Source organism: Salvelinus namaycush, chromosome 13, assembly GCF_016432855.1.
Source record: "Salvelinus namaycush isolate Seneca chromosome 13, SaNama_1.0, whole genome shotgun sequence".
NCBI lineage: Eukaryota > Metazoa > Chordata > Actinopteri > Salmoniformes > Salmonidae > Salvelinus > Salvelinus namaycush.
The window spans coordinates 21,511,797-21,539,739 of NC_052319.1; the positions used below are offsets into that span (position 1 = coordinate 21,511,797).

General features: G+C 44.0%; 1 protein-coding gene across 1 annotated transcript in view; it reads right to left on the minus strand.

Moving 5' to 3' along the window:
• LOC120058323 (CLIP-associating protein 1-like) overlaps positions 1-22,185 on the minus strand; it is an 86,395-nt gene extending 64,210 nt beyond the window's left edge. The window contains exon 1 of the mRNA XM_039006905.1: positions 21,510-22,185. Coding sequence (XP_038862833.1) covers positions 21,510-21,704 — 195 coding nt within the window. The 5' untranslated portion in view covers positions 21,705-22,185. The remainder of the gene's footprint in view (positions 1-21,509) is intronic.
• Between the last annotated feature and the right edge of the window lie 5,758 nt (positions 22,186-27,943).

Here is a 27,943-nt window from a genome sequence, read left to right on the forward strand (position 1 = left end):
TAAACAACTCCTTTATAAGATAAATGTTTTAAAATGAAACAAGTATGGAAACAGGTGAATTAACACTCCTCAGTTAGCAGGCTCAAGCAAGCTAAAACCACATGGTAGCAAAAAACTAACTAGCAGACATTTTTAACATGTTAGAAATTATTTAAACACACTTTGCTGTAGGCTACTATTTACTAGTTAACAAAAAATCATGAATGTCGTATAAAATATATTCACCCCATCCAGTATTGTAATCAAAACTTACCAGAAAGTACGTAGTCCTGGGCTCAGACAGTGTAGTAGTGTGGGCTCAAAAGCATCATTAGTGTGCAAGATCTTGAGAATCAGCTGTACATGTGAAGGAAGAGTGCACTGCACATGTGATGGAAGATTGCACTGTGCATGCAGAAGGTTGCAATTCCATTGAATTGGGGCTAGTTTAACCAAAATATGCCACAAGACCTAGAATTGCCTTATGTGTATCCCACAAAAAGGTTCACTGTTATAAGCTATATTTTTTGATGAATTTAAGCAACATTTCTATGGAAGATTCCCGGGGAAAATCTGGAAATTTACCGGAAAGTTTACGACCCTTTGCAACCCTAGTGGCAGCTGATGTTTTACTCAGCAGGTTTACCGCTTGCCCTCCCCTAGCCCTTTGTCTTCTCCCCCTCCAAGCCTATTCTTTGGGCAGAGTAAGTGAGTGAAAATGACACAGTATCACCACGCTGAGGCTGAGGACAGAGTGACCACACACGTTCCCCTCACACACACATGCACAGGGATAGATACACAAACACACACACGGACAGCGGAAGCACAGCGCCAGCAACGGGACAGGCCTGTCCTACAGGATAGAAAAGGGCATCAGTCTGCAACATGATGACAAACAGGCAGCAGCTAATTTGTGATGTTTGACACTACATGACAGAAATCTGGGATCTACAGCCTGATCTGACTGCCTCTTCTCTGGGAGGACTTGTCTTAAAGTGACTAGTTATGCAGGTAAAATTGGTCAAAAGAAACTCCCTCAAGTTTGGCCCAAGCCATTAAATAGGCTAAGCATTGGCTAGCCCATGGAAACAAACAAGAAGAGAACAGGGGATATTTTTGATCAACCTTCCACAAACGAACACCATTCATGTTATTGAACAAAGAAGTGTCTTTCATGGAGAAGATGGGCTAACTGTTGTAGCCTAACTGTTTGGGTCTTGCTGGTATCGTGTGGTTAGTAGCTAGGGGAAACCTTTGAGATTGCTATCTTTCAGAATGCTATTAGAAGGTAAAGAATGAGGTTGTGGCTACCTGTAGAGACAGAAGGGCAGGAGTGAAGCCCTGACTAGCTAAGACAAACCATAACAGAAGTCAGGAGGGGCAGGAAGAATTACCACAAACATCCACACCCCGTCCTTATAGACGAGGCAGGCCACTTCCTTTTCTCTGACATAGACTTATCCGTGTGTGTGTGTGTGTGTCAAGTATGTTTGTGTGTTTCCTCAGTGTGTGGTCTCTGTAAGTCAGGATGGCACACGGCAGCGGGGGGCTTCCACTTTGAGAGAGACAAGGACAGGGACCTCAGGCACCAATCTGTGTTTCCCTAAATAGCCAAAAAATTCCCTGCCTTGTAAGAAACTGTTTCACTTATGTCTGAGGTCAGTGGGGTAAGGTGGTAAAGGGAAAACATTTGGGGGAATCCCAACTCTGAAGACTGATAATAGATCAAATCAAATGTTATTGGTCACATACACATGGTTAGCAGATGTTATTGCGAGTGTAGCGAAATGTTTTTAGATCCGACAGTGCAGCAGTATCTGTTGCGCCTTCTTCACCACACTGTCTGCACAGTGTGCAGTGTGAGGGCGATTGCATCGTCTGTGGACCTATTGGGGCGGTAAGCAAATTGGAGTCAGTCTAGGGTGACAGGTAAGGTGGACGTGATATGATCCTTGACTAGTCTCTCAAAACACTTCATGATGACAGAAGTGAGTGCTACGGGGCGATAGTCATTTAGTTCAGTTACTTTAGCTTTCTTGGGAACAGGAACAATGTTGGCCATCTTGAAGCATGTGGGAACAGCAGACTGGGATAGGGATTGATTGAATATGTCCGTAAACACAACAGTCAGCGCATGCTGTGAGGACGCGGTTAGGGATGCCGTCTGGGCCGGCAGCCTTGTGAGTAAAACATTTAAACGTGTTAACCCTCGCGTCGGCTACGGAGAAGGAGAGCCCAAAGTCTTTGGTAGCAGGCCGTGTCGGTGGCACTGTATTGTCCTCAAAGAAGTTGTTTAATTTGTCTCGGAGCAAGACGTCGATGTCTGCGACAGGGCTGGTTTTATTTTTGTAATCCGTGATTGTCTGTAGACCCTGGCACATATGTCTCGCATTTGAGCCGTTGAATTGCAACTTCACTTTGTCTCGATAATGACGCTTTGTTTGTTTTATTGCCTTACGCAGAGAATAACTACACTGTTTGTATTCGGCCATGTTTCCAGTCCCCTTGCCATGATTAAATGCGATGGTACATGCTTTCAGTTTTGCGCGAATGCTGCCATGTATCCACGGTTTCTGGTTAGGGAAGGTTTTAATAGTCACAGTGGGTACATCTCCTATTCCTTATAAACTCGCTCACCGAGTCAGCGTATACATCAACGTTATTGTCTGAGGCTACCCAGAACATATCCCAGTCCAAGTGATCGAAGCAATCTTGAAGCTTGGAATCCAATTGGCCACACCAGCATTGGATAGACCTAAGCACGGGCGCTTCCTGTTTTAGTTTCTGCTTATAGGAGGGGAGCAACAAGATGAAGTCATGGTCAGATTTGCCAAAAGGAGGGCGGGGGAGGTCCTCGTATGCGTCGTGGAAGTTAGAGTAGCAGTGGTCGAGTGTGTTACTCGCTCGTGTACGGCACGAGTCCAGTGAAGTTCCTTGATGGCCGTCTTGGTATCCGCTTGTGGGGGGATAAACACGGCTGTGACGATAAACGAGGAGAGTTCTCTAGGGAGATAATACGGTCGGCATTTGATTGTGAGGAATTCTAGGTCAGGTGAACAAAAGGACTTTGAGTTCTTGTATGTTGTTACAATTACACCATGAGTCGTTAATCAATTTGCACGCTGATAGCCACTGACCTCAGTGTTAAAGGTCACTCATAAAGGAGGTCATGGTGGGGCATCTGAGATAGAATTCCAACCGCTGACAGTACAATCAGTTGTTGTATAGGTCTAATCAGCGTGCAAATTGCAGTGCTAGAAGATGTTGGAGATGGGACCTGCTTGTTGGGTTAGGACAGTTGTCAGCTCTTAGTCGCCTGTCGCGTGTATTGTTGATAACGGATTTAGGTGTAACTGTTTGCACATGGAGCACCAGCTCATTTAACCAGAGCCGTTGAAACAATTGCAAATATGCTAGCTAGGACCTACAGTACACACACATACTGTTATGTAACTTTAAACCATGAATTCAGTGTAAATAACACACAGCCGGTCCCTCAGGTCCAGATAAGCATAATGCATACCGTAGTACTCATTTAAGAGAACGTACTCCATCTTCAAGAGAGGCTATGGGCCTGTGCATCCCAATGTTTGAGATGTGTTCCTAAGACATATATTATTGGTGTAGGTGCTTGCTAAGGTGTTGCATTCTCTCCAGTGCTTGTAAATTGGGAGGTACCGGAACGCCTGAAAACACCCCCACCTTTATAATAAAGCATTGCATGGCATTATCATCACTTTTGCATACTGGCATAGCGCAGTAGAGACATTTGCAGAAGTTGCACACATGGGGACATTTTTTTGTAGCCTAGGGTCCGGGAAAAAGTTGGCCTTTTATGAACGCATTTCATTTTGAGAATCTGAGATCAATAACAACAACCTTGTCTTGAATCCATAAATAGCTTAGGCCTAGGTGTGTGGAGAGGAGACACATACTGTACAATATGAGGATGAAATTAGTCCTCAAAAAGCTTTCCAGTTCCACTGACTCACCCAAGGATGCAAGGCTCACTCAGCCCGTGTAAAAAGCCTCTCTCTCGTTTTACTTTGTAAAACAATGCTGTTCGCTCAATAGGCCTATTTGGAAGTTGATATCATATTAGGTAGCCTACAGGTATATTAGTCTTCTAATTTCAGCAGGAGCCATTTGCTTTCCAATCTGTGTTTTCCCGCGATTTGGCAGCATGCTGTTCACTGACAGATTTGCCGCACGTTCTCAGCCTATATGCCTTGTGATTGGGCTACACACAATCCACAGCTAGGACATTTTTTTAAACAAGCTATTAATCATCTGTGGCTAAATTATAGGCTTACTCCTGGTGTAGTATCCTGAACTATTTCATTTCTTTCTGAACTGACAACAGTAATTCCATAACTTTGGCAAAATGCATTTCCATTCATCATCAGGGGTGCTGCAGAACCTCCAGCACCCTTCCCTTCACCTATAATCCTATAAGGAAATAGATGTGAGTTGATCAGTAGAATGGTGGTACAGTATCATATTGTTGTTGACCAGCAGAACAGTGGTGCTAGCTGTGTAGCGCTGCCATGACACAGCAGCTCTAGCCTAACCTGTACTCACTTCCTCAGTAAGGCTGACTGGGAATAAAAACGGAACAACTATGACAATGTACTATATATAGAATAGATACACAGGAAAATGATAGGACAGAATCCAGAAGATTAACAGAAGGTGTTCTCCTTCTCCTCTCTGTCTACACTCAGTAGGTTTTTTTAATGAAATAGTTTTTAAATCATAGCTAAAGTTCGTACTGCTACAGATTCCGCGACGTGGTCAGCCTTTACGGCTGGGACCGCAAGTTTGTGTCCCAGATTCCTGTTAAGTAGCAGTTAGCTGCTAGTCATCCTCAAAACAGAGCAGGCTAACGCTAGCCCACTGGTGTTTTTATCCACGTCTGGGCAGAGATGATTTCCACACAATCATAAGATCAAGATGAAGGTGGAACTGGTTGGACAGGGATTTGTCTGCCCTAAATGCACCACCATCAAGCAGTTTAGGGAAGAGATCCTCCGGCTGTTAGCTCGGCTGTGAGAAAAAGATAACCTGCTTTCTAAGTACACCAACCTTGCTGTAACCCAGGCAAACCGAATCTCAGTTTTAAATGCCCTCTGTAGCAAAGCTGTCAATAAGTCGGGCGGCGTTGATCTGTCGCAATCTAACGGACAGATGTTCAAAATCAACTCTGCGGCCCATGGGAGACTGGACACTCGCAAGGCGTAGGAGATCGGGGAGGCAGTCTGTCCACCCCTCTACCTGAGAAAATCCGATCCAGCTATCAAACAGTTTTGCCCCGCTTGAGACAGCACAGATCCTTGGTGTATACCAACAGCTGGCAGCCTCCCAGTGGCACCCTCCCCCATGCCCACCGCAGTTCAGCAGGTCGCTTCCCCATCGGATTCCAGCACGATCACTATCATTGTGGGAAGCTCGAAGGTGAGAGATTTTGGCCTGCCCACGATCTGTGGACCGACCAAGGTCCACTGTCATCCAGGAGCCCGTGTCCATGACATCAACTCCCCCTTGCCCACGGTTCTGGCCAACTACTCCAATACTGACACCATCGTCACGCTCAAAAGTTTTTAACGACCTACGTTTTAGGTCATCTATGGAACTGAGGGAAGACTATAAACATTTTTTCAACACCCTCGCTAGCACAGGGAAGAGAATAATTTTCTCAGGCCTCCTCCCGTTCTGCCGAAGGGATTCGGAACATTTCAGCCGACTCTTTGTCTTGAACAAGTACTGAATAAAGTTTGCAACGACAAGAATGTCTCTTTTTGTGACAACTTAGATTTGCTGTGGGAGCAACCAGCACTTTTTTAAAAAGAGACGGGATTCACCCCAACCGCAGGGGTTCCAGTATTATATCCAGCAACATCGAAACTGTTTTAGAGACTGAAGACTGACGGACAGGGTCTGGTAGTGCTTCAGTTCTCTCTGTCCGAATAAGCAACAGAAGACTTGGAAAGCATATCAACTCCTGTAGACACGGCACTATGGTTATTATGAGTAACATCATTTATGTTCCTTTAACTACGACTTCTAGTGAGTTTATACAAACTGTCATCTGCTACCATTCTGATAGATTGGAGACTGTCAGAAAACATGGTTGTAAAGTTAATAATTTGGTAGTTATTCCATTGGTTACCTCTAGGCAGATGCCCCAGAGGCAGAGTAGCCCACACTCATTGAATATGGCGCTTTTAAATGTTCGAGCAATCACAAGTAAAACCTTTCTCGTGAATGACCTCATTACTGAGCACAAAGTTGATTGCATGTTTCTCACTGAAACATGGCTGTCTTCAGACTGTAGTGCTTCTCTTATTGAAGCCTCCCCCAGACTACAGCTTTTCATACTCTATCAGAAAAGGGAAAAAGGGTGGGGGAACAGCCTCTATTGTTACTAATGCTCTCAAATGTAAGGACATTTCGATTGGCGTCTTTGGGTATTTTGAGCATCATGTTATACTGTTTAAATGTCAGCCACCAGTGCTGGCTATAACCCTGTATAGGCCACCAAAGCACTGCCCCACTTTCTTTACTGATTTTGCTGAACTATTGTCTATTGTCCTTGAGAACTATGATAAAATCATTGTGTTGGGTGATTTTAATATGTATGTTGACAAAGCCCAATGAATTTATGAATCTTTTGAGCTCTATGGACTTTCTCCCAATATGTTACTGGGCTAACCCATAACCGCGGCCATACTCTGGACCTGGTTATTACCAAGGGGCTTTCTATTGACTTATCCTCAATTGTTGATGTTGTTTTATCTGATCACCACTGTGTATTTTGTACTACCTTGTTTCCCATAGCACAGGGTAATACTGAACGCATTATTAAGAAACGCTTACCTCTGAAGTTGCTACAGATTTTATTGAGTGTATGAACAATACTCCATCACCTATTTTGCCTTCCTCGTGTTGATTTAGTTGATAACTTTAATAGCAAATTAAAGGGCAACCATTGATGCCATGGCTCCAGTAAAGTTGAAAAAGGCCACATCCAAAGGGAGAGCCCCTTGGATGAGTGAGGAAACTAATCAATTAAAAAGAAATTGCAAAAAGGCAGAGCGGAAGTGGAGAAAGTAAAAGTTGCAGGTCAATTATGATATTCTGAGAGAGCAACTTGGCATACACAAGGCAATTAGAAATGCTTATTCTAACTTGATCACCATTAAATCAGAATAATTCAAGAGTGCTCTTCGACCATTGACGACCTGATAAATCCTACCCCGCAAACCTATGTGAACTTTCCTCCTAATCTAAATGTGATGAGTTTGCGGCATACTTCAGAGATAAGATAACCAACATTAGGCTGGGTATCAGTCAAGCAAGATCTGATGAGAAGTTTGATGATATGTGCCATAGCCTACCACGCAAAGGCACTACGGATTTATTTTCCCTGGTTGACACAGACGTGATATCCCTTTCCTGAGCATAACTTAAGCCTTCTACCTGCCTTCTGGATCCTATCCCCACCACCTTCATATAATTTTTTTTAAATTGCATATCTGAAGAAGTGAAAGCTATTGTTAATCACTCCCTGTTCAAAGGCACTTTCTCGGAATAAAAGTAATCTAGATTCTTCAGCGTTTAGCAATTTTTGGCCAATCTCCAACCTACCATTCTTAAGCAACAGCTAAATGTTTTAAGTGACAACTGTATTTTTTTACAATTCCAATCTGATTTCTGTGCCCACCACAGCACAGAGACAGCCTTAGTTAAAGTGGTAAATTATCTTAGAACCAACACAGATGCCAAACAGCTCTCGGTCCTTGTACTCAGACTGGAGAGGTGGGTGCCCTACCCGGTCAAGTTCTAAATTGGTTTAGCACCTATTTTATCACCCTTGGTGAACAAAACGCAGAGAAAATACATATCACTTGGCGTCCCAAAGTTCGATTTTGCATCCGGCACTGTTCAGTTTATATATGTTAGCGTTATCAGAAAGCACAGCATTGATTTTCACTGCTACGGAGACGATACACAACTTTATGTTGTGTTACCAGAGGATTTTAGCTCTACGGATAAATTAATAGACTGTATTAGTGATTTAAATACTTGGATGCCTCACAACTTCCTCCAGCTAAATCAAGACAAGACTGAGGTACTTATTGTTGGAGCCAAAGCACAGAGAGAATCTAGCCGCACATTTGAATTCACAGGCAATAAAGATAAAACACCAGGCAAAAAACCTAGGTGTTATTTTAGATTCTGAATTAAATTTCGTATCACACATTAGGAATGTGACCAAAATAGCTTTTTACCAGCTGAGGAACATTGTCATGGTGCGGCCGTTTCTCTCTCAGTCCAATACAGAGATTTGATTACAAACAGGCTTGACTACTGTAATGCTCTCCTGTCTGGTCTACTCAAGAAAGCCACTGGTCAACTGCAAAACATACAGAATGCTGCTGCACGGGTACTGACCAAGACCAGACAGAGAGCACACATTACACAGGTTTTAAAGTCTCTGCACTGGCTGCCTATGAGTTTTAAAATACATTTTAAGATTATTCTATTGGTTTTTAAATCAATCCATGATTGTGCACCCCAATACATGTCAGACATGCTTTTAAGTTATGTAACCAGTAGGTCCCTCAGGTACTCTGGCACTGGTCTTTTAACTATCCCAAAGCCTTGGGCCAAGAGGCATGGCGAGGCAGTCTTTAGATGTTATACCCCCAGCCTCTGGAATAGCCTGTCAGAGAACCTGAAGGGGGCCTTAACTGTGGACATATTTAAAAGAGATCTTAAAACACATTTTTAGCTTTTCCATGGGGTGCTTTTTTTAATTGTTCATGTTTTTTTATATATAGTAATATTTCAACTTTTTTTTTCATAGTTTATTTGTTTTCCCCCCTGTAAAGCACATTGCATTGCATGTCTGTAACGTGCTGTATGAATAAAACTTGATTTCATTTAATTTCATGCATGATACATCGTGCACACAAAAAAAACATATGCTACATGAATCAACTGCGGTTGTAATCAAGTGATCGCTTGTATACCCTAATTGAATTGAGAGGAAGGGACTTTGCAAACACTGGATTACAGCAAAACAAGACAACACAAGAGAGGAACAAAGATGGAAAGACAGCCTTTAGATAGGGTCCATGACAGAGGGGCCTACACACCGGGGCCTGTTGTTTAGGAGACGAGAGGGGCCATCCTTATTGACGCTCATCTGACCAGCCACTCGGGGCCTCAAGCTAAGCCCCACTTTCAGGCCACAGACATCCCGCAATTCACTATGCATTCATTTACATTTTAGTCATTTCGCAGATGCTCTTATCCAGTGCGACTTACAGTTACTGCATTAATCTTAAGACAGCTAGGTGGGACAACCACATATCACAGACATAGATGGGCAGGGATTCTGGGGTGCCAGGACAGAGATCAACTCAGACTGGGCTGAGCGGGAGCTGCCCTCCCGTAGGGAGCCCGTATGCCAGGGAGTAGCCTTAGAGAGAGGAGTTTATGAATAAATGTTTACAACGGTTTCCAAGTATTATAAAACAGAAGGTACAGTACATTTCTCATATAAACAGGGATTATATTGTACAGTGTCAGAATTTAGAAGTCTCTGATATAGAGGGGTCGAAAATGCTATTAGATGGTCAAGGGGCAGCTTCAGCTGTGCTTGAGTCATATTGAGTCGTGACGGACTGCAGCACTATGGACAGCAGCTACACTCAAAGGTTCTCTCTCTGCTCAACAAAGGGCCTGATGGAGAACTGTACAGTATGGTCAGAAGCCTCACTGACTCAAAACAAAACACATTGGAAATTCAACCCGTTTCCCATTACTATCAATTCACTCACTCCCAGATTTTGCAATCAAATGCTCTACATTTGAATAATAATAATAATTTAAATACTAAAATAGCTGTGCAGCGACACCCCCCATCCAACCTGACAGAGTTTGAGAGGATCTGCAGAGAAGAATGGAAGAAACTCCCCAAATACAGATGTGCCAAGCTTGTAGCGTCATACCCAAGAAGACGAGGCTGTAATCGCTGCCAAAGGTGCATCAACAAAGTACTGACTAAAGGTTCTGAATACTTATGTAATTGTGATATCAGTTTTCTATTTTTAATAATTTTGCTAAAATGTTTAAAAACCTTTTTTTACTTTGTCATTATGGGGTATTGTGTGTAGAGTGATGAGGGGGGAAAAAACAATTTAATCCATTTTAGAATAAGGCTGTAACGTAACAAAATGTGGAAGAAGTCAAAAGGGTCTGAATACTTCCGAATGCACTGTATTTGAAGTTGCCGGGTACTCCATATTATGTCAAACTCCGCAAAAACACTTTCCGGCATTCTGATCGTTTTTATGTGATAACTTGAGAAAGTAAAGTCAGGTCTAACTTTGCATTGGGACTTGTGTGTATACTAATGAAAATCCATGTTACATTTATCCTACCTACCCTTCAGTTAGAGAAATAGGCCTATCATCTTAGATACATCTCACAGGAAACCAAACCTCTCTCTAATTGGCCTGATGAATAATATGATAAAATGTTCCCCAATCATCTCTGAAAGGGCTATAATGAGCGTCTGAGGGCAGGACTGAGTGAGTTAATGCCTATCCTTTCCCATCTCTTTTGTCTGGTTGCCACAGAGATCCCATATTCACCTGCTGGTGAACTAGGTTTAGAATTTTCAGAGTGATAACATTGAATGTTTGCTTAATTTTCAAAGTTGGTTTTCTTTCCCTCCAGCATAATGCTTTGACACAACCACCGAATACACAGAAAAATGCAACGTATAAGGAAATGTAAGCATGCCTGGGATTGAGATGTGCAATGCTGCTTAACTCGACAAATAAACTACCCCACAGATGAAATAACAGCCCAAATGAAACAGTACAAAGAGGAGTGACAGACAAAGCAGAGATGCAGCCCAACAGGACACAGATGAGACCGCAGCAGGGATACTCTGGCAACAAAGAGCTTGTCATGACTTTGGGTTGTGTTTAGCCTAGAGATGATGCCTTGACAGGGTTAACAAGAGAAGACAGAGGGGAGAGAGAGAAAAAGGGAGCTGGCAGGCTGCCAAAGAGAGGAGGAGAGACACACACACACTAGCAGTCCAGTAGCAGTTCATTAAGACATACTCTAGTCCCCTTTCTCCCCATGCTATCCCATCCTCCTCCTCCCTCCTCCCCTCTGTGTCAACCCCATCATGGCGCTGCCCTGCTGCCAGCCCGGAAGTGCTCTCGCTGGAGCTCCACATCACCACAGTACAGCGCTGCCGTCTTAAAAACACCACTACCGCAGCAGCACCGGCATTAAAACCTGCTGCACAGCACACGGACAGGCACATAGGTTAACTGCACACTCACACACATATGATCATGGATGCAGACACAAACACACTGCAGAAAGATACAATATGATCATCCATCCAATGACTTCAGTTCAGAGAACAAGGACAGAATGTAGCAAGCTAAAGAAATGAAATATGATGCAGAAGGACTGCCATAGGGGGGGCTATTCTCAGACAGGTTTAAGAGGAATCTCACAAGAGAACACGGAGGTGGATGGCAGTCTTCCAATCGTGCATTGGCTTAGAGGCGAGGGGGGGGGGGGAAGACAGAAAGACAGACAGTGTGTGGAGATCGTGTGGAGGCCCAGAGCAGAGGACAGGAAGCTAAGATAGAGCACCTAACCCCCCCTGTAAACATCACTGACTGCAGCCTTGTGCTCCCTCCAACCACACATCAGTGTTTACAGTCTAACGGCTGTTTGCACCAAATAAATGGCTACACTACATTACAAGAAGAACACGGAGAGGGACTGTGTCCACAGTCTTCCTCTGCCTAATCCTTACACTGGTGCTCTGTGCATTCCTAAGGCTTCGCAAAACATAACAAGGACATATTTTGGATTAACGTTTAACACAGGCTTGTGTTTGTCTTGGTTCTACCGGCACAAAGTCCTCCTCAGTGGGTTGACATGACCCCAGAGACGTTTCAGTACTGAACCCTACAGTCCTACCTGTCCCTGTCCCACAGTAGTGCTAGCTTCAACAGTCAGTCAGTCAGCAGGTCAGTCAGTCAGGTTTCCAAGAAGAAAAGGCTGGGCTTGCTGCTGTGCTGTACAGTGCATCATATTACAGTGACAAACTAGCCAGTAAGCCACACATAGGTCTGTGTTGCTCTGTACAGTACATATCATACAAGGTGAATTAAGACCAGAGCATTAGCACAGGCTTTGGGGAAAGGTTCGAGGCTTACGGGACTGGTTTTACTGCTCCCATCACTCAAACGAGGGACATGTTCCCCTCCTTGCCTCTCACCACCTGAAGCCAAGTGGGACTGTGAACAACTGCAGCTGAGCTAAACGAAGGAGCAGCTTTCCATTACAAATGCCATCTATCATAAAAGAACATCCCCAGGGGAAAGACAAGTAGCAGTACTGGATTAGCATTAGCAATGCAGAATATACTGACTGAGGAAGTATGTAGAATATAGAATATAGTTTGAGGCTACATTGGACAAGCAGCATTGCACGATTAGCAGAACATATTATTGAGGAACTATTTGTATACATAGAATATGGTTTGAGGGTACGTTGGACCAGTGCCAGTTTGCCTCAGGTTTGTATGATTTAGGTGGCCTCTTCAGTGACAACTTAATGCTAATACACCTTCAATGTAGCCACAGGGCTTATTGGCTTATCCTGATTTTGACAGTGCATACTGCATATCATGTCAGTAAAGCAACAAGGCCAATATCAGCCGGCCACTATAATGGTTTTGTGACATTTGTGCCCTCTGTCCTCTTCTCTTCTGGCCGATGGCCATCATCCTCAGAGGAGAGAGGGACAGTGGGGGCGACACACAGGACTCCTCCAGCCAGAGGACAGGACTACACCAGCTAGCGAGCCAACCTCTCTCTCGCTGATGCAGCCTGTAAGACACAGGGTATTTGTCCCAAATGGCATCCTATTCCCTAGAGTGCACTACTTTTGACCAGGGCCTATAGGGCAGCTCAGTGTCACAGTGCTCTGTGCCTCGGTGCAGACAGAGACTTCACAAACACCCTGACACAGGGTGACAACGCTTCAGCCCAAAACTAGAGAGACAGGGTTCTTGCTGGGGTGTCTCTGAACCAGACAGAAAGAGAGAAAGGGAGTGACAGAGGCAGAGAAAGCGAGAGGGAGGGAGAGAGAGAGAGAGAGAGAGAGAGAGGGTGAGGCTAGAGAGAGAGAGAGGGTGGGTGGGTGAGGCTAGAGAGAGAGGGTGGGTGGGTGAGGCTAGAGAGAGAGGGTGGGTGGGTGAGGCTAGAGAGAGAGGGTGGGTGGGTGAGGCTAGAGAGAGGGGGGGGGTGAGGCTAGAGAGAGAGGGGGGGTGAGGCTAGACAGACACAGAGAGAGAGAGGGGGGGGTGAGGCTAGACAGACAGACAGACAGACAGACAGACAGACAGACAGACAGACAGACAGAGACAGACAGAGACAGACAGAGACAGACAGAGACAGACAGAGACAGACGACAGAGAGAGAGAGAGGGTGAGGCCAGAGAGAGAGGAAGGAGAGAGGGTGAGGCCAGAGAGAGAGAGAGAGGGTGAGGCCAGAGAGAGAGAGAGAGAGAGAGAGAGAGAGAGAGAGAGAGAGGGGGTGAGGCTAGAGAGAGAGAGAGAGAGAGAGAGAGGGGGTGAGGCTAGAGAGAGAGAGAGAGAGAGAGAGAGAGGGGGTGAGGCTAGAGAGAGAGAGAGAGAGAGAGAGAGGGGGTGAGGCTAGAGAGAGAGAGAGAGAGAGAGAGGGGGGGAGGCTAGAGAGAGAGAGAGAGAGAGAGAGAGAGAGAGAGAGAGAGAGGGGGGGGGGGTGAGGCTAGAGAGAGAGCGAGAGAGGGGGGGGTGAGGCTAGAGAGAGAGAGAGAGAGAGAGGGGGGGGTGAGGCTAGAGAGAGAGAGAGAGAGAGAGAAGGGGGGGGTGAGGCTAGAGAGAGAGAGAGAGAGAGGGGGGGTGAGGCTAGAGAGAGAGAGAGAGAGAGAGAAGGGGGGGGTGAGGCTAGAGAGAGAGAGAGAGAGAGGGGGGGTGAGGAGAGAGAGAGAGAGAGAGAGAGAGAGAGAGAGAGAGAGAGAGAGAGAGAGAGAGAGGGGGGGGGGGGGTGAGGCTAGAGAGAGAGCGAGAGAGGGGGGGGTGAGGCTAGAGAGAGAGAGAGAGAGAGAGGGGGGGGTGAGGCTAGAGAGAGAGAGAGAGAGAGAGAGAAGGGGGGGGTGAGGCTAGAGAGAGAGAGAGAGAGAGGGGGGGGTGAGGCTAGAGAGAGAGAGAGGACCGTTGAACCCTCCACTGAGACATGGTGCGGGTAGTAGAGTTAAGAAGGCTGAGAGGAGACATTGAGGCGGTGTCGTCTAACTGGTTTCTTCAAGCCTCATCAAAACAGCAGATTCTGTGAGGGCATTGATTTGGTCAGAGAGACGGCCCAGTTTACCTTGTTTCCCAGGGCTACGGTGTGCTAGACAGTGTGAGTGGCAGATTGATGGCTGAGAGAAGTAAGAGAGACAGTAGCCCTATCCTGCAAAGATTTAGAAGTGGTAAAAATGTGAGACAAAGGCTAGAGCTTAGGTTCCATTTTGCTGAGCTTGGGGTTGAGTATTATTTCCTGAGCTATAGAATCTGCGTCAGAGGTAAGCTGCTGCTTTGGGTAACAAAACAGATTTAAATAGAGCTACAGGAGTTTGGTGTGGATTGGTAGAGGAGATTATTAGTGTGCTTTGGTGGAGGGGTTTAGTGTGCTTTGGTGGAGGGGTTTAGTGTGCTTTGCTGGAGGGGTTTAGTGTGCTTTGCTGGAGGGGTTTAGTGTGCTTTGCTGGAGGGGTTTAGTGTGCTTTGCTGGAGGGGTTTAGTGTGTTTTGGTGGAGGGGTTTAGTGTGTTTTGGTGGAGGGGTTTAGTGTGCTTTGGTGGAGGGGTTTAGTGTGCTTTGGTGGAGGGGTTTAGTGTGCTTTGGTGGAGGGGTTTAGTGTGCTTTGGTGGAGGGGTTTAGTGTGCTTTGGTGGAGGGGTTTAGTGTGCTTTGGTGGATTGGAGCAGGGTAGAATCAGGTGGCGATTGCGGCAGAAGACCTGAGTTTGGATGCCTCAAGGGATACTGCAGCGCCAGACAAGCAGGAGAGCAGGGCCAGCAAGCACTGTACCAAACATAAACACACAGTACCGCAAGCAGGCCTATGTTCTGACAGGCCACAGTGCAGACATTAGACACACATTCATCTTGCCTGGAGAAACCTCAGGATTAGCTGCTATAATGACAGTGTAATATGCCATTGAAAATACTGCTCCCATTATTGTGATATTTATTCAACATCAGACACACCTGCATCATTAAACTTTCATTAGGTCTACCATTACATGTTAAATGTTGTTTTAGAGTTGAAGTGAGGCAAGGCTGCTGGGTCTACAGACACACCCTTGTATGGCAGAGACATGAAAAGAAAGACTGCAGCAGAGAAACCATTGTGAGAAAGGAAATGTTAACTACTAGCACACTGATCACAGCTCTCCTCGGTTGTTAGCCTGTATTTCCTCATTACATATGTACAAATCATGATGATGTCCACTGTGAGCTGAGAGGACAGACATGTACTGTTGTTATCGCTGCCCTCCCTGTAAGTCTTAATGGGACAGTCTGCCAAATGAAGGACTAAATCACAGATTGAACAATGAGACATTTTACTGGACGTATAAATGTGAAGCATCCGGTTGGCGTTTCCACTCAATACCAAATATGGTAGTAAGGAAGCCAACTGTGGGGCAGTGGGAGAAGATTGAACGAGATGGATTTTGGCCGACATTCTGGAAATGTTCTCATCGATTAAACATTTGATCTCAATAGTTTTCTGTACACAAAACTAAAATCTGTTATGAACAAAGTGGACAACATTTTGTAGACTTTACCCTTTGCAAAAGTTATAAAAAATGGTGCTGTTTAGGAGTGCAAAGGCGAATTGAGTTATTGCACATGCGCACTTCACAGAGTAGGCGTTCCCTAACGGAAATATGCAGATGCATACTAGAACAAGCCAATAGGATAATCGCTAGCGCGTGCTTGGCTCTGCCCACCTCCTTGCTTGTTATGCCCACTATGACTCATTTGTTCCCATTGGAAACGACAAGCTGTGGTCTATCTTGGTTTAGTTACAAAAATCTTTGACGAAATACTACAGTAGTACTACTACAGTAATTCCACACACATCACACACTAAGCTAGAGCAGTGTCAGTTACTACGTAGGCGGGCTAGGACTAGTCTACATGTAGAAGAGCAGGAGATTCACTATTCTTCCGTTAGGGATTGGAGAGTATGCCTATAGGACCACTTGTTCATTCCATTATATATTATCTTGTTCCATTCAACAGAGACAAACAACAGGCCTGTAGTGACGACAGGACCAGATATAGGCCTAGTCCTAGATTTGAGGATCAGTCAATGTGTTCAAAGTGAAAAGCTGTGGATATCTTTTGGTTAGGCTACAGGGCAATGTATTGGGAGATGTCAGTGACCATAAAGCCTGCACTACTTAGTCTGACCTTAAAATGTTCTCAGGCATCTACCCCAATTCTCCATTTATGGAGAATGCCCCACACACACAGACTCTCTCTCTGGTTCTACCCAAATACTTTCCACATTACTCGGCCCATTAACCGCAGTCTGCATCCAGGCAAGCGTTGCTCCGAGGCACAGCCACTGCCTGGCCTGCTGTTCAGAGGCACAGCCACTGCCTGCCTGGCCTGCTGTTCAGAGGCACAGCAGAGAAATCATTACACTACCAGACAATGAAGACTTTCAACTTTTAACCTGTGACACTGCACTAGTGTCATCACTGCGAAGGATCAATATGGATTGTGGTCCGTCTGGGCTGCAATCAAAAAGTGATTACAACCCTCTTTGGACCTGTGGAGCCCCATTCCTGAAACCCTCTCACTTAGTCATCACTGAACCTCTATGGAGCCCCTTCATCTAAGCAGTAACCAGGCCAGGGCAGCTCCAATTAGGCCTCTCTCTTTTTCAACACAGCTTTCAGGTCCTAAAGCCCACCTCCTAGCCATGCCAGAAACAGCATGCGGGGGGGATGGGAGTGCTCTGCCTTAGTTTACCAGCTCAGAGGGCCTGAGGCCTGGGGCAGAAACAGCTAAACACAGAGACTGCAAGGGTGCAAAACAGGGCAGACACAAATGTCTGAAACCCACTAAACTATGTAAGCCAGGGCAAGTATGGCTTTGTTTAGATAGAGATCTGCGGTACCAGTATACATAAACTACGTATCACAACAAGAAATCACCAGCTTTGTAAATAATACAAGGAAATATCAACACAGACAGATGGGAAAGAAAAGGCGCATTGATAAATTGGACTGCTGATGTCCTCCCAATTGTGATAGATAAGTCATATGCCTACGTAATCATTTTTGCATGAATATCTGTTTTTGAAGGGGAACAATTCAGTTTATGTTAAGGTGCAATGCATCTCACGTTATTCAGGAGAAGTGATTCTTCGAGAATTGGGAAGGAAGGATTCAGGTAAAATGTCCGTACTGCCATTCTAATTTAGTGGAGTCCGTCTGTTTGTCCCAGGCACATAACATATGCTACATACATAGGCCAGTTAATTGCTGTAAAAAACATGCATGGTAAGGAGGAGACTTTGAACCACTACCCTGTTAAGATCTGCTTTGGAGCAGATATCTTATGGGCCAGCAGCATAATATATGACATTCATGTTTTAATCATGTTTGTGGATTCATGTCATTAAACTTAATGGTGGCACTTAATCGAAGATGCTTCCTTTGCAAATCAGCATTAATTCTAAAATTATCATCAAATGTGTCCAACTATCTGAAATGAAAGTGTGCTTTCCCCCCAAAAAGATTTCCATTCCAATCTTTCATCTGAAAAGCGTGATTATGTTGGTGACTTTATTGAAATAACTCAGATGACATGGCAAATTTACTCTGACCTCTGAAAACCAACAGGCTAATGTTCGAATGCCAACACAGGATCGATGCCATTAGCCTACTCTGTCTACCAACCGAACATGCTCCACGACAGCCTAAGGACAAGGGATATTGGACAGTCTGACCAACCAGTAAAACCTCTTAACTTCTCTTCCTTGCTCTAACTGTCCAACTCCCCTAACTCATCTCTTGAAAGCAAGCCCTTCAGCCTGCATCCATTTGATGCTCTCGCATAGGGCTGTGGCGGTCACAAAATTTCGTCAGCTGGTGATTGTCAAGCAAATAAATGTCGGCCTCCTGGTAATTGACCGTTAATTAGCAAACACATTTAGCATCTCCTACAAGCCACTGATGCAGACCTTTGGAACACCTTCACAAGAAAAAGCCATTATTTATTTTAGATAAGTCTAAAGAAGCATGTTGTCTATTTCAGAAGAACAGAATAGCATACTCTGAGTTGTCCTTACGTTAGGTCCTGATCTGGGCTACACTAGTTAATTTAGCAGACAAGATTTGCTTAGAATTGTGGCATTATTACATATTATTTTACATGGCATTTATGCACTTTAATTAGCAAATCGATGACTATTTTCATTTTCATGCCAGCCTAGTAGGCTATTCTCCAGTTGTAAAGATTAAAAATGTGCTTAATATTAGGAAAGCTGAGAAGTAGGCCTAGCCAATAGAAAGCTGATGGGATCCTCTTTTTAGTAGAGGCCATCACTTGGTTTTCTCACACAATTGCATAGCCTATAGAAATTTTGCGCAACATGAGCTCATGAAGTGTTTGATTAGATTTTCGACTACATTTGCATTGATGTCAGAGTGATTAGAGGGACAATAGAATGCCGAGTACAAGGCAGTTAGCAAGTTTGGTAGGCTACTAATGACCATGAGCAGCATCAGCGCTTGGAAAAGCCTAATTACCGTGACTAAACGGTGGCGGTAATACCGTCAACGCAACAGCCCTACTCTCAATTAGAGGTCGACCGATTAATTAGGGAGGATTTCAAGTTATAAAAATCGGTAAATCAGCCTTTTTGGACGCCGATTATGGCCGATTACATGGCAATCCACGAGGAAACTGAGTGGCAGGCTGACCACCTGTTACGCGAGTGCAGCAAGGAGACAAGGTAAGTTGCTAGCTAGCATTAAACATATCTTATAAAAAACTATCAATCTTAACATAATCACTAGTTAACTACACGTGGTTGATGATATTACTAGTTTATCTAGCTTGTCCTGCGTTGCATATAATCAATGCGGTGCCTGTTAATTTATCATCGAATCACAGCTTACTACGCCAAACGGGTGATGATTTAACAAAAGCGCATTCACGTCAGGAAATATGCAGCCGTTTGGGCCGCCTGGCTCGTTGTGAACTGTGTGAAGACCATTTCTTCCTGACAAAGACCGTAATTAATTTGCCAGAATTTTACATAATTATGACATAACATTGAAGGTTGTGCAATGTAAGAGCAATATTTAGACTTAGGGTTGCCACCAGTTAGATAAAATATGGAACGGTTCCATATTTCACTGAAAGAATAAACGTTTTGTTTTCGAAATGATAGTTTCCAGATTTGACCATATTAATGACCTAAGGCTCGTATTTCTGTGTGTTTATTATATTATAATTAAGTCTATGATTTGATAGAGCAGTCTGACAGAGCGGTGGTAGGCAGCAGCAGGCTCGTAAGCATTCATTCAAACAGCACTTTCCTGCGTTTTCCAGCAGCTCTTAGCAATGCTTGAAGCACAGCGCTGTTTATGACTTCAAGCCTATCAACTCCCGAGATTAGGCTGGCAATACTATAGTGCCTATAAGAACATCCAATAGTCAATATCAATACTCTAGTCTCAATATCTCCAGTGACTGATATCTCTCTCTATTGAACGATGACATGTAGCTAGCTACACTCATGAAACCCTTCATATCTCTATGCATCTCTATGTGATGACAGACATGGAGCTATCTAGCTTCTCTCTAACTGTACAGTGCCTTCAGAAAGTATTCACACCGCTTGAATTTTTCCACATTTTGTTGTGTTACAGCCTGAATTTAAAATGTATTCAATTGAGATTGTGTCACTGACCTACACACAATACCCCATAATGTCAAAGTGGAATTTTGCTTATTTTTTACAAATTAATTAAAAATGAAAAGCTGAAATGTCTTGAGTCAATAAGTATTAAGTGTTATGGCAAGCCTAAATTAGTTCAGGTGTAATGTGCTTAACAAGTCACATGGACTCACTCTACCCCCCTTTTCTCCCCAATTTAACAAAGGGGTGATATCCAATTGCGATCTTGTCTCATCGCTGCAACTCCCCAACGGGCTCAGGAGGGGCGAAGGTCGAGTCATGCGTCCTCCAAAACATTAACCGCCAAACGGCTCTTTTTATTAACACCCGCCTGCTTAATCCAGAAGCCAGCCGCACCAATGTGTCGAAGGAAACACCGTTCCCTGACGACCGAAGTCAGCCTGCAGGTGCCCGGCCCGCCGCTAGAGCGCGATAAGACAAGTAAAGCCCCCCCTGACCAAACCGCTGCACCACTCGGGAGCCCCCTACAATAATAGTGTTTAACATGATTTTTGAATGATTACCTGATTTCTGGACCCCAAACATACAATTATCTGTAAGGTCCCTCAGTAAAGCAGTGAATTTCAAACACTGATTCAACCACAAAGACCAGAGAGGTTTTCCAATGCCTTGCAAAGAAGGGAACCTATTGGTAGATGGTTAACAATAAAAAAGCAGATATTAATAGCCCTTTGAACATGGTGAAGATATTAATTACACTTTGGACGTTCAAAGTATCAATACACCCAATCACTACAAAGATACAGGCGTCCTTACTAACTCAGTTGCCGGAAAGGAAGAAACTGCTCAGGAATTTCTCCATGAGGCCAATGGTGACTTTAAAACAGTTACAGAGTTTAATGGCTGTGATAGGAAAAAAGGATGGATCAACAACATTATAGTTACTCCACAATACTAACCTAAATTATAGAGTGAAAAGAAGGAAGACTGTACAGAATAAAAATAGTATTATACATGGCTCCTGATTGAAATAAGGCACAAAAGTAAAACTGCAAAAAACATGGCAAAGAAATTAACTTTATGTCCTGAATACAAAGTGTTGTGTTGGTGGCAAATCCAATACAACATATTACTGAGTTCCACTCTCCATATTTTCAAGCATAGTGGTGGCTGCATCATGTTATGGGTATGCTTGTCATCGGCAAGGACTAGGGAGTTTCAGGATAAAAAGAAACAGAATAGAGGTAAGCACTGGCAAAATCCTAGAGGAAAACCTGATTCAGTCTGCTATCCAACAGACATTGGGAGACAAATTCACCTTTCAGCAGGACATTAACCTAAAATACAAGGCCAAATATACACTGCAGTTGCTTACCAATACGACATTGACTGTTTTTGAGTGTCCTAGTTACAGAAAATGTTTTATTTTATACATTTTGAAATCAGGCTGTAACACAACAAAATAAGGAATATGTCAAGGGGTATGATTACCCTTCTTACCTTGAAATTGGAGGAGTTGACCCAGGTGGTAGCGATGCCATCCACCATCCTGTCCAGAGCTGTCTGGTCTTGCTCCAGGTCCTGGGACTTCTCCTTATCCACGATGTAATCTATGAGCTCCTGTCCCACCTGCACCTTCCGCCCTAGGTCTTTCTGCACCACCTGGGCAAGACAATACTCCATATTGACCTCCATGGTCTCTGCCTCGTCACTCTCTCCTCGGTCCCACCACTAACTACCACTGCTCCAGGCAGAGGGAAGACAGAAAACAAATGGGTGTGACCCCTACTAGGCGTGTGTATGACCCGGGGAAAAAAGGAAACAAGTGCACACTCCACTAACTAGCTGGATGCTGCCTATTTATATCCCTTGTGTGCCAGGAGCTAGCTGGAGGCCGAGTCACGGGGATAGATGGAGCCTAGAGAATGGCAGCTATGCACCATGTGTGTCTGGACGGCAGCTGGGGAGGTTTCTGTTCTCCCTCTCTCTTTCTCTTTTTTTCTTCTTTGTGATGAAGTGAGTCTGAGCCAAGCTGCTAGTACCAGGCTGAGCAGAGATGGTGGTTGGGAGAGCAGAGATGGTGGTTTGGAGAGCAGCAGCAGGTAAAGCTTAGGCTGTGACAGTAACTGGAGAACAGGGAAGGTCTGGAAGGAAAGAGCTTCATAACTTAGTGGTCCCTGGATCCCAGGAAGCCCTACCGGGGTCAAAGATAGAGAAGGGGAGACAGTTAACACAATCCCACCCTCCTCTCTTCAAATAGTAAATGCTCAACAACCTGCCGCCATGGCAACTGGGGTCAGTGAAGAGTTCACGGGAGCCCCCAAACCCAGTGTGTTACTGTAGCGTTGACACATGCCACTTCAAACACATTCATACCACTTGCTCTCCCTCTTTGACATGCTGACAGCTTGTTCACTGCAAATAAGATGGCTTTGTTTGTGTATGAAGTGACCTGCCAGCGAGGAAAGCCTACTTCTCCTAAGTACGTAGAATATGTCTCTGTTTGGACAATACATTTGTAGTCAAAGTGTTTGGTCAGATATGCCAAACTGGTAAAGGGCTAAAGATTTGCACTGCCAGAAAGTCTGACCCACATACTAAGAACCATGAAGTATAACTTATATAAAATATCTGTCAAATAAATAACTGTAAATGCAGCAGTGATATACCCTGGCCTAAGTCTGTGTTGTTTTACTAACTCCCATGGTAGTTGTTATGCCATGGGAGTTTTGGGACCAGGTTATATCATCTAATTTCATGTCAACTGTACAGTTTTATTAGCATGGTTCTCAGTTTGTGGGTACTGTCAGATTGCATGAATAGACACAGCACACTCACAAAGGATTATTCAAACAAAGACTTTCAGACCCACAACCTAGCTCTGGGACACATCATCGTGAGTCTGTTAATTGGTTGGTGTCCAATCAATACACAGACTCCCGATGTAGTGTCCTAAAGCTACCCACAAACTAAGCAGTCATACAACAAAAGTAAGACTTGTAAGACACCATTCTTTTGTTTGTTATTTACACTGTCTGAATGTACGTCAGAGAAACCAAACGTTTAGCTACAATGAATGAACAGATACAATTCTGACAAACATCCTTGTGTTTGAATCTTTGTACAGTTGCCTAGTACTGTAGTTAACATTACCTAGCTAGTTTTTGTGTTTGCTTGTGGCTGACAGATAACTAAAAGCAAAAGCAGCCGTATCCATTTGTCTCACTCATATTGCTAAACCGTTATTACTTAGTCAGGCGCTATCTGGTTCAAATAAACCAAAAATGCAGTAGTTCAATGGAAACACAATAAAAACAACCGCATATTTTGACGAGTGTTCCTACGGATCGGAGTCAACCGCTACAGTAGAAACCTTTTATTTGAACGAACTAGCTACCTAGCTAGCTAGCAAGCAAGCTAGATGGCGCTAACCCTTTTTCATTGATTAGCTAGCTAAACGTCCGATCACACACAGCTAGTGTAGCTGCCAGAACACACAATGTGAGCATCTACTCTGAATGAATGAATGCATGCATGAATAGATTAATATTCGTACTTACCATACCCTGTTCAGAAAGAGCAACACAAATATCTGAAGTCTGACAGCTTTGTAAATATTGTCGGGTTATGACAGTAGCATCGAGGCACCTCAGTCTCCACCCCGGAATGCCGTTTGGTGGACAAAGAATGGGATTGTCGTGCGCACGCGTCAATCTGGGGATTTTGGCACTTGGAAATTGACGCATGCACATTTCTGTTGTTCACTACTTCACTCTACTAGATAAATATATTTCATTTCCTGGATTATATGGCCATCTATGTAACTAGTACTTCCGTGAATGCACCGTTTCTTCATTTGAAGAGAGTGCTACAGCAACTCAGAACCTTTATAACTAAAGGGAGGCGAAATTGTGCCACCCATTTGACTCCCATTCCGATGCTCTGAAACCTGTCAAGCCAGTGCCACGAGTCTTTAGTGACATCGTGTGGCCTAAACAGAGAATAGTTTTACATTTGGTGTCAATGGTGTCAAATTGAAATTTAATTGAATAGTTTTACATAGTATTGATGGCTGTCGTGGCTTTACTAAGGATGTGACCAAACCCAATATTATATTATATATATTTATTATATTTATTACAGATCATATGTTAAATACAGATCGCCCATCCACATCGAATGGGCCGCTATGGAGAGGCTAAAAAGCTTAAAGTTCCTAGGCGTGCACGTCACTGAGGACCAGCGCCTCTTCAACCTCAGGAAGCTGAAGAAATCGGCTTTGCCCCCTGAGCCACAGGCTGTTCACCCAGCTACATCTAGAAGACAGAGACATTACAGATACAGCAAAGCTGGGACCGAGACTGGTAAACAGCTTCTATCTCCAGGCCACCAGACTCTTAAACAGTCATCACTAGCATACCTCCGGCCAGTACCCTGTCCTGAACCTTAGAGACGGCTGTACATAGAGTCATTGGTGCTCCCGAGTGGCGCAACAGTCTAAGGCACTGCGTCTCAGTGCTAGAGGCCTCACTGGTTTGATTCCAGGCTATATCACAACCGGCCGTGATAGGGAGTCCCATAGGGGTGGCGCACAATTGGCCCAGCGTCGTCTGGGTTAGGGTTTAGCCGGGGTAGGCCTTCATTGTAAATAATAATTTGTAATTAACTGACTTGCCTAGTTAAATAAAAATATATAATAATAATTTAACTCTGGTCACTTTATATGTAAACTTAGCCAAAAAAGAAACATCCTCTCACTGTCAACTGCGTTTTTTTCCAGCAGACTTAACTTGTAAATATTTGTATGAACATGAGAAGATTCAACAACTGAGACATAGTGTAAACTGAACAAGTTCCACAGACATGTAACTAACAGAAATTGAATAATGTGTCCCTGAACAAAGGGGGGGGGGGTCAAAATCAAAAGTAACAGTCAGTATCTGGTGTGGCCACAAGCTGCATTAAGTACTGCAGTGCATCTCCTCCTCATGGACTGCACCAGATTTTCCAGTTCTTGCTGTGAGATGTTACCAAGGAACCTGCAAGTTCCCAGACATTTCTGGGGGGAATGGCCCTAGCCCTCACCCTCCGATCCAACAGGTCCCAGACGTGCTCAATGGGATTGGGATCCGGGCTCTTCGCTGGCCATGGCAGAACACTGACATTCCTGTCTTGCAGGAAATCACGCACAGAACGAGTAGTATGGCTGGTGGCATTGTCATGCTGGAGGGTCATGTCAGGATGAGCCTGCAGGAAGGGTACCACATGAGGGAGGAGGATGTCTTCCCTGTAACGCATAGCGTTGAGATTGCCTGCAATGACAACAAGCTCAGTCCTATGATGCTGTGACACACCGCCCCAGACCATGACGGAACCTCCACCTTCAAGTCGATCCTGCTCCAGAGTACAGGCCTCGGTGTAACGCTCATTCCTTTGACGATAAATGCGAATCCGACCATCACCCCTGGTGAGACAAAACCGTGACTCGTCAGTGAAGAGCACTTTTTGCCAGTCCTGTGTTGTCCAGCGACGGTGGGTTTGTGCCCATAGGCGATGCTGTTGCCGGTGATGTCTGGTGAGGACCTGCCTTACAACAGGCCTACAATCCCTCGGTCCAGCCTCTCTCAGCCTATTGCGGACAGTCTGAGCACTGATGGAGGGATTGTGCATTCCTGGTGTAACTCGGGCAGTTGTTGTTGCCATCCTGTACCTGTCCCGCAGGTGTGATGTTCAGATGTACCGATCCTGTGCAGGTGTTGTTACACATGGTATGCCACTGCAAGGACGATCAGCTGTCCGTCCTGTCTCCCTGTAGTGCTGTCGTAGGCATCTCACAGTACGGACATTGCAATTTATTGCCCTGGCCACATCTGCCGTCCTCATGCCTCCTTTCAGCATGCCTAAGGCACGTTCACGCAGATGAGCAGGGACCCTGGGTATCTTTCTTTTGGTGTTTTTCAGAGTCAGTAGAAAGGCCTCTTTAGTGTCCTAAGTTTTCATAACTGTGACCTTAATTGCCTACCGTCTGTAAGCTGTTAGTGTCTGAAACGACCATTCCACAGGGGCATGTTCATTAATTGTTTATGATTCATTTAACAAACATGGGAAACAGTGTTAAAACCCTTTACAATGAAGATCTGTGAATTTATTTGGATTTTTACGAATTATCTTTGAAAGACAGGGTCCTGAGAAAGGAACGTTTCTTTTTTTGCAGAGTTTATATACAGTATTCTAGTCAAGGCTTATCCTATAACTACTGCTGTACACCACTTTTCTATTCACATACGGTCTACACAACATTCACAAATATTTATATTCCCGGACTCTGATCCGGAAGCTAATTTCCTGCATTCCTATCCATTTGCCATGGGGTTTTTTACCGAGTATTTAAACACCGCATTCAACATTGCATTTTAGTTACACTTTATACACACCGCATATTTATTTATATACTGGATTCTTGACAAAGCCCACAAATATACAGTATCTACTGCAGTACATATTCTTAGTATATCTAGTGTAAATTGATCCATTGTGTAAAGATTGCATCTGGTTTACTGTTACAGTGCTATTTTGGTTGTTAATTGGATTAGTTCCAATATTTCTTGTTAAAAAAATATATAGCCTATAAAAAGATGTGTGTACTTGTTTGACATTTTACTGCATTGTTTGGAGCTAGTAACATAAGCATTTTGCTGCGCCTGCTACAACATCTGCTATACTGCGTATGCAACAAATAGATTTTGATTTTACCATATTTATTTCACAACCCAATATATCAAAGCACATTGACAAATAAACCTTATCCAGCATAACTGCAGATGGATAAGAGCAGCATGAGTCCAAGTTTCCATACGGACTAAAAAAAGTAGTACAATTATAGTCAGTATGGCTAGAGTCCATGTAATGTCAAATGCAACATGACCAATATTGAGAATGGGTATTTTCTCATGGTTTGTTATATTTACAAAAAGGTGTGGCTCACTTCTGAGCCACCTCAGGCAGGACACAAGTAATTATGATGCTTTGTTGTTGAGAATTCAATTCACTTTATGGTAAAGTTGTGAGCAGGGCATAAAAATCACTTTTTGGTCCACCAGCCACTGTGGCAGGTAATTAAATAAATCTACAGTACCAGCCAATCAGATTTTTTTTTTAATCAGCCAAAATATTTTGTTGTTGCTCAAATTAGACAAAAAAAAAAAAAGATGAGCATGCTTTGTAACGTTTCTAAAACAATAAATCTATTACTAGTAAAACGTTATGTGGTATATTGTTTAATTTCAATTACAACAACTTGCAATTGGCCACCTTAAATACCTTTTCTCATGATTGGATGCACTGATTAATTGGAACACACAATTGGTTTGGTGAGCTCATTAAGCCTTGAACTTCATAGACAAGTGCATCCAATCATGAGAAAAGGTATTTAAGGTGGCCAATTGCAAGTTGTTGTTCTCTTTGACTCTCCTCTGAAGAGTGGCAACATGGGGGCCTCAAAACAACTCTCAAATGACCTGATAACAAAGATTGTTCAACATTATGTCCACTGTGAGGAACATAGTGAGGAAATGGAAGACCACAGGCACAGTTCTTGTTAAGGCCAGAAGTGGCAGGCCAAGTAAAATATCAGAGAGGCAAAGGCGAAGGATGGTGAGGACGGTCAAAAACAGCCCACAGACCACGTCCAAAGACCTACAACATCATCTTGCTGCAGATGGTGTCACTGTGCATTGTTCAACAATTCAGCGCACTTTGCACAAGGAGAAGCTGTATGGGAGAGTGATGCAGAAGAAGCCTTTTCTGCACACACGCCACAAACAGAGTCGCTTGAGGTATGCAAACGCACATTTGGACAAGCCAGCTTCATTTTGGAATAAGGTGCTGTGGACTGATGAAACAAAGATTGAGTTATTTGGTCATAACAAGGGACG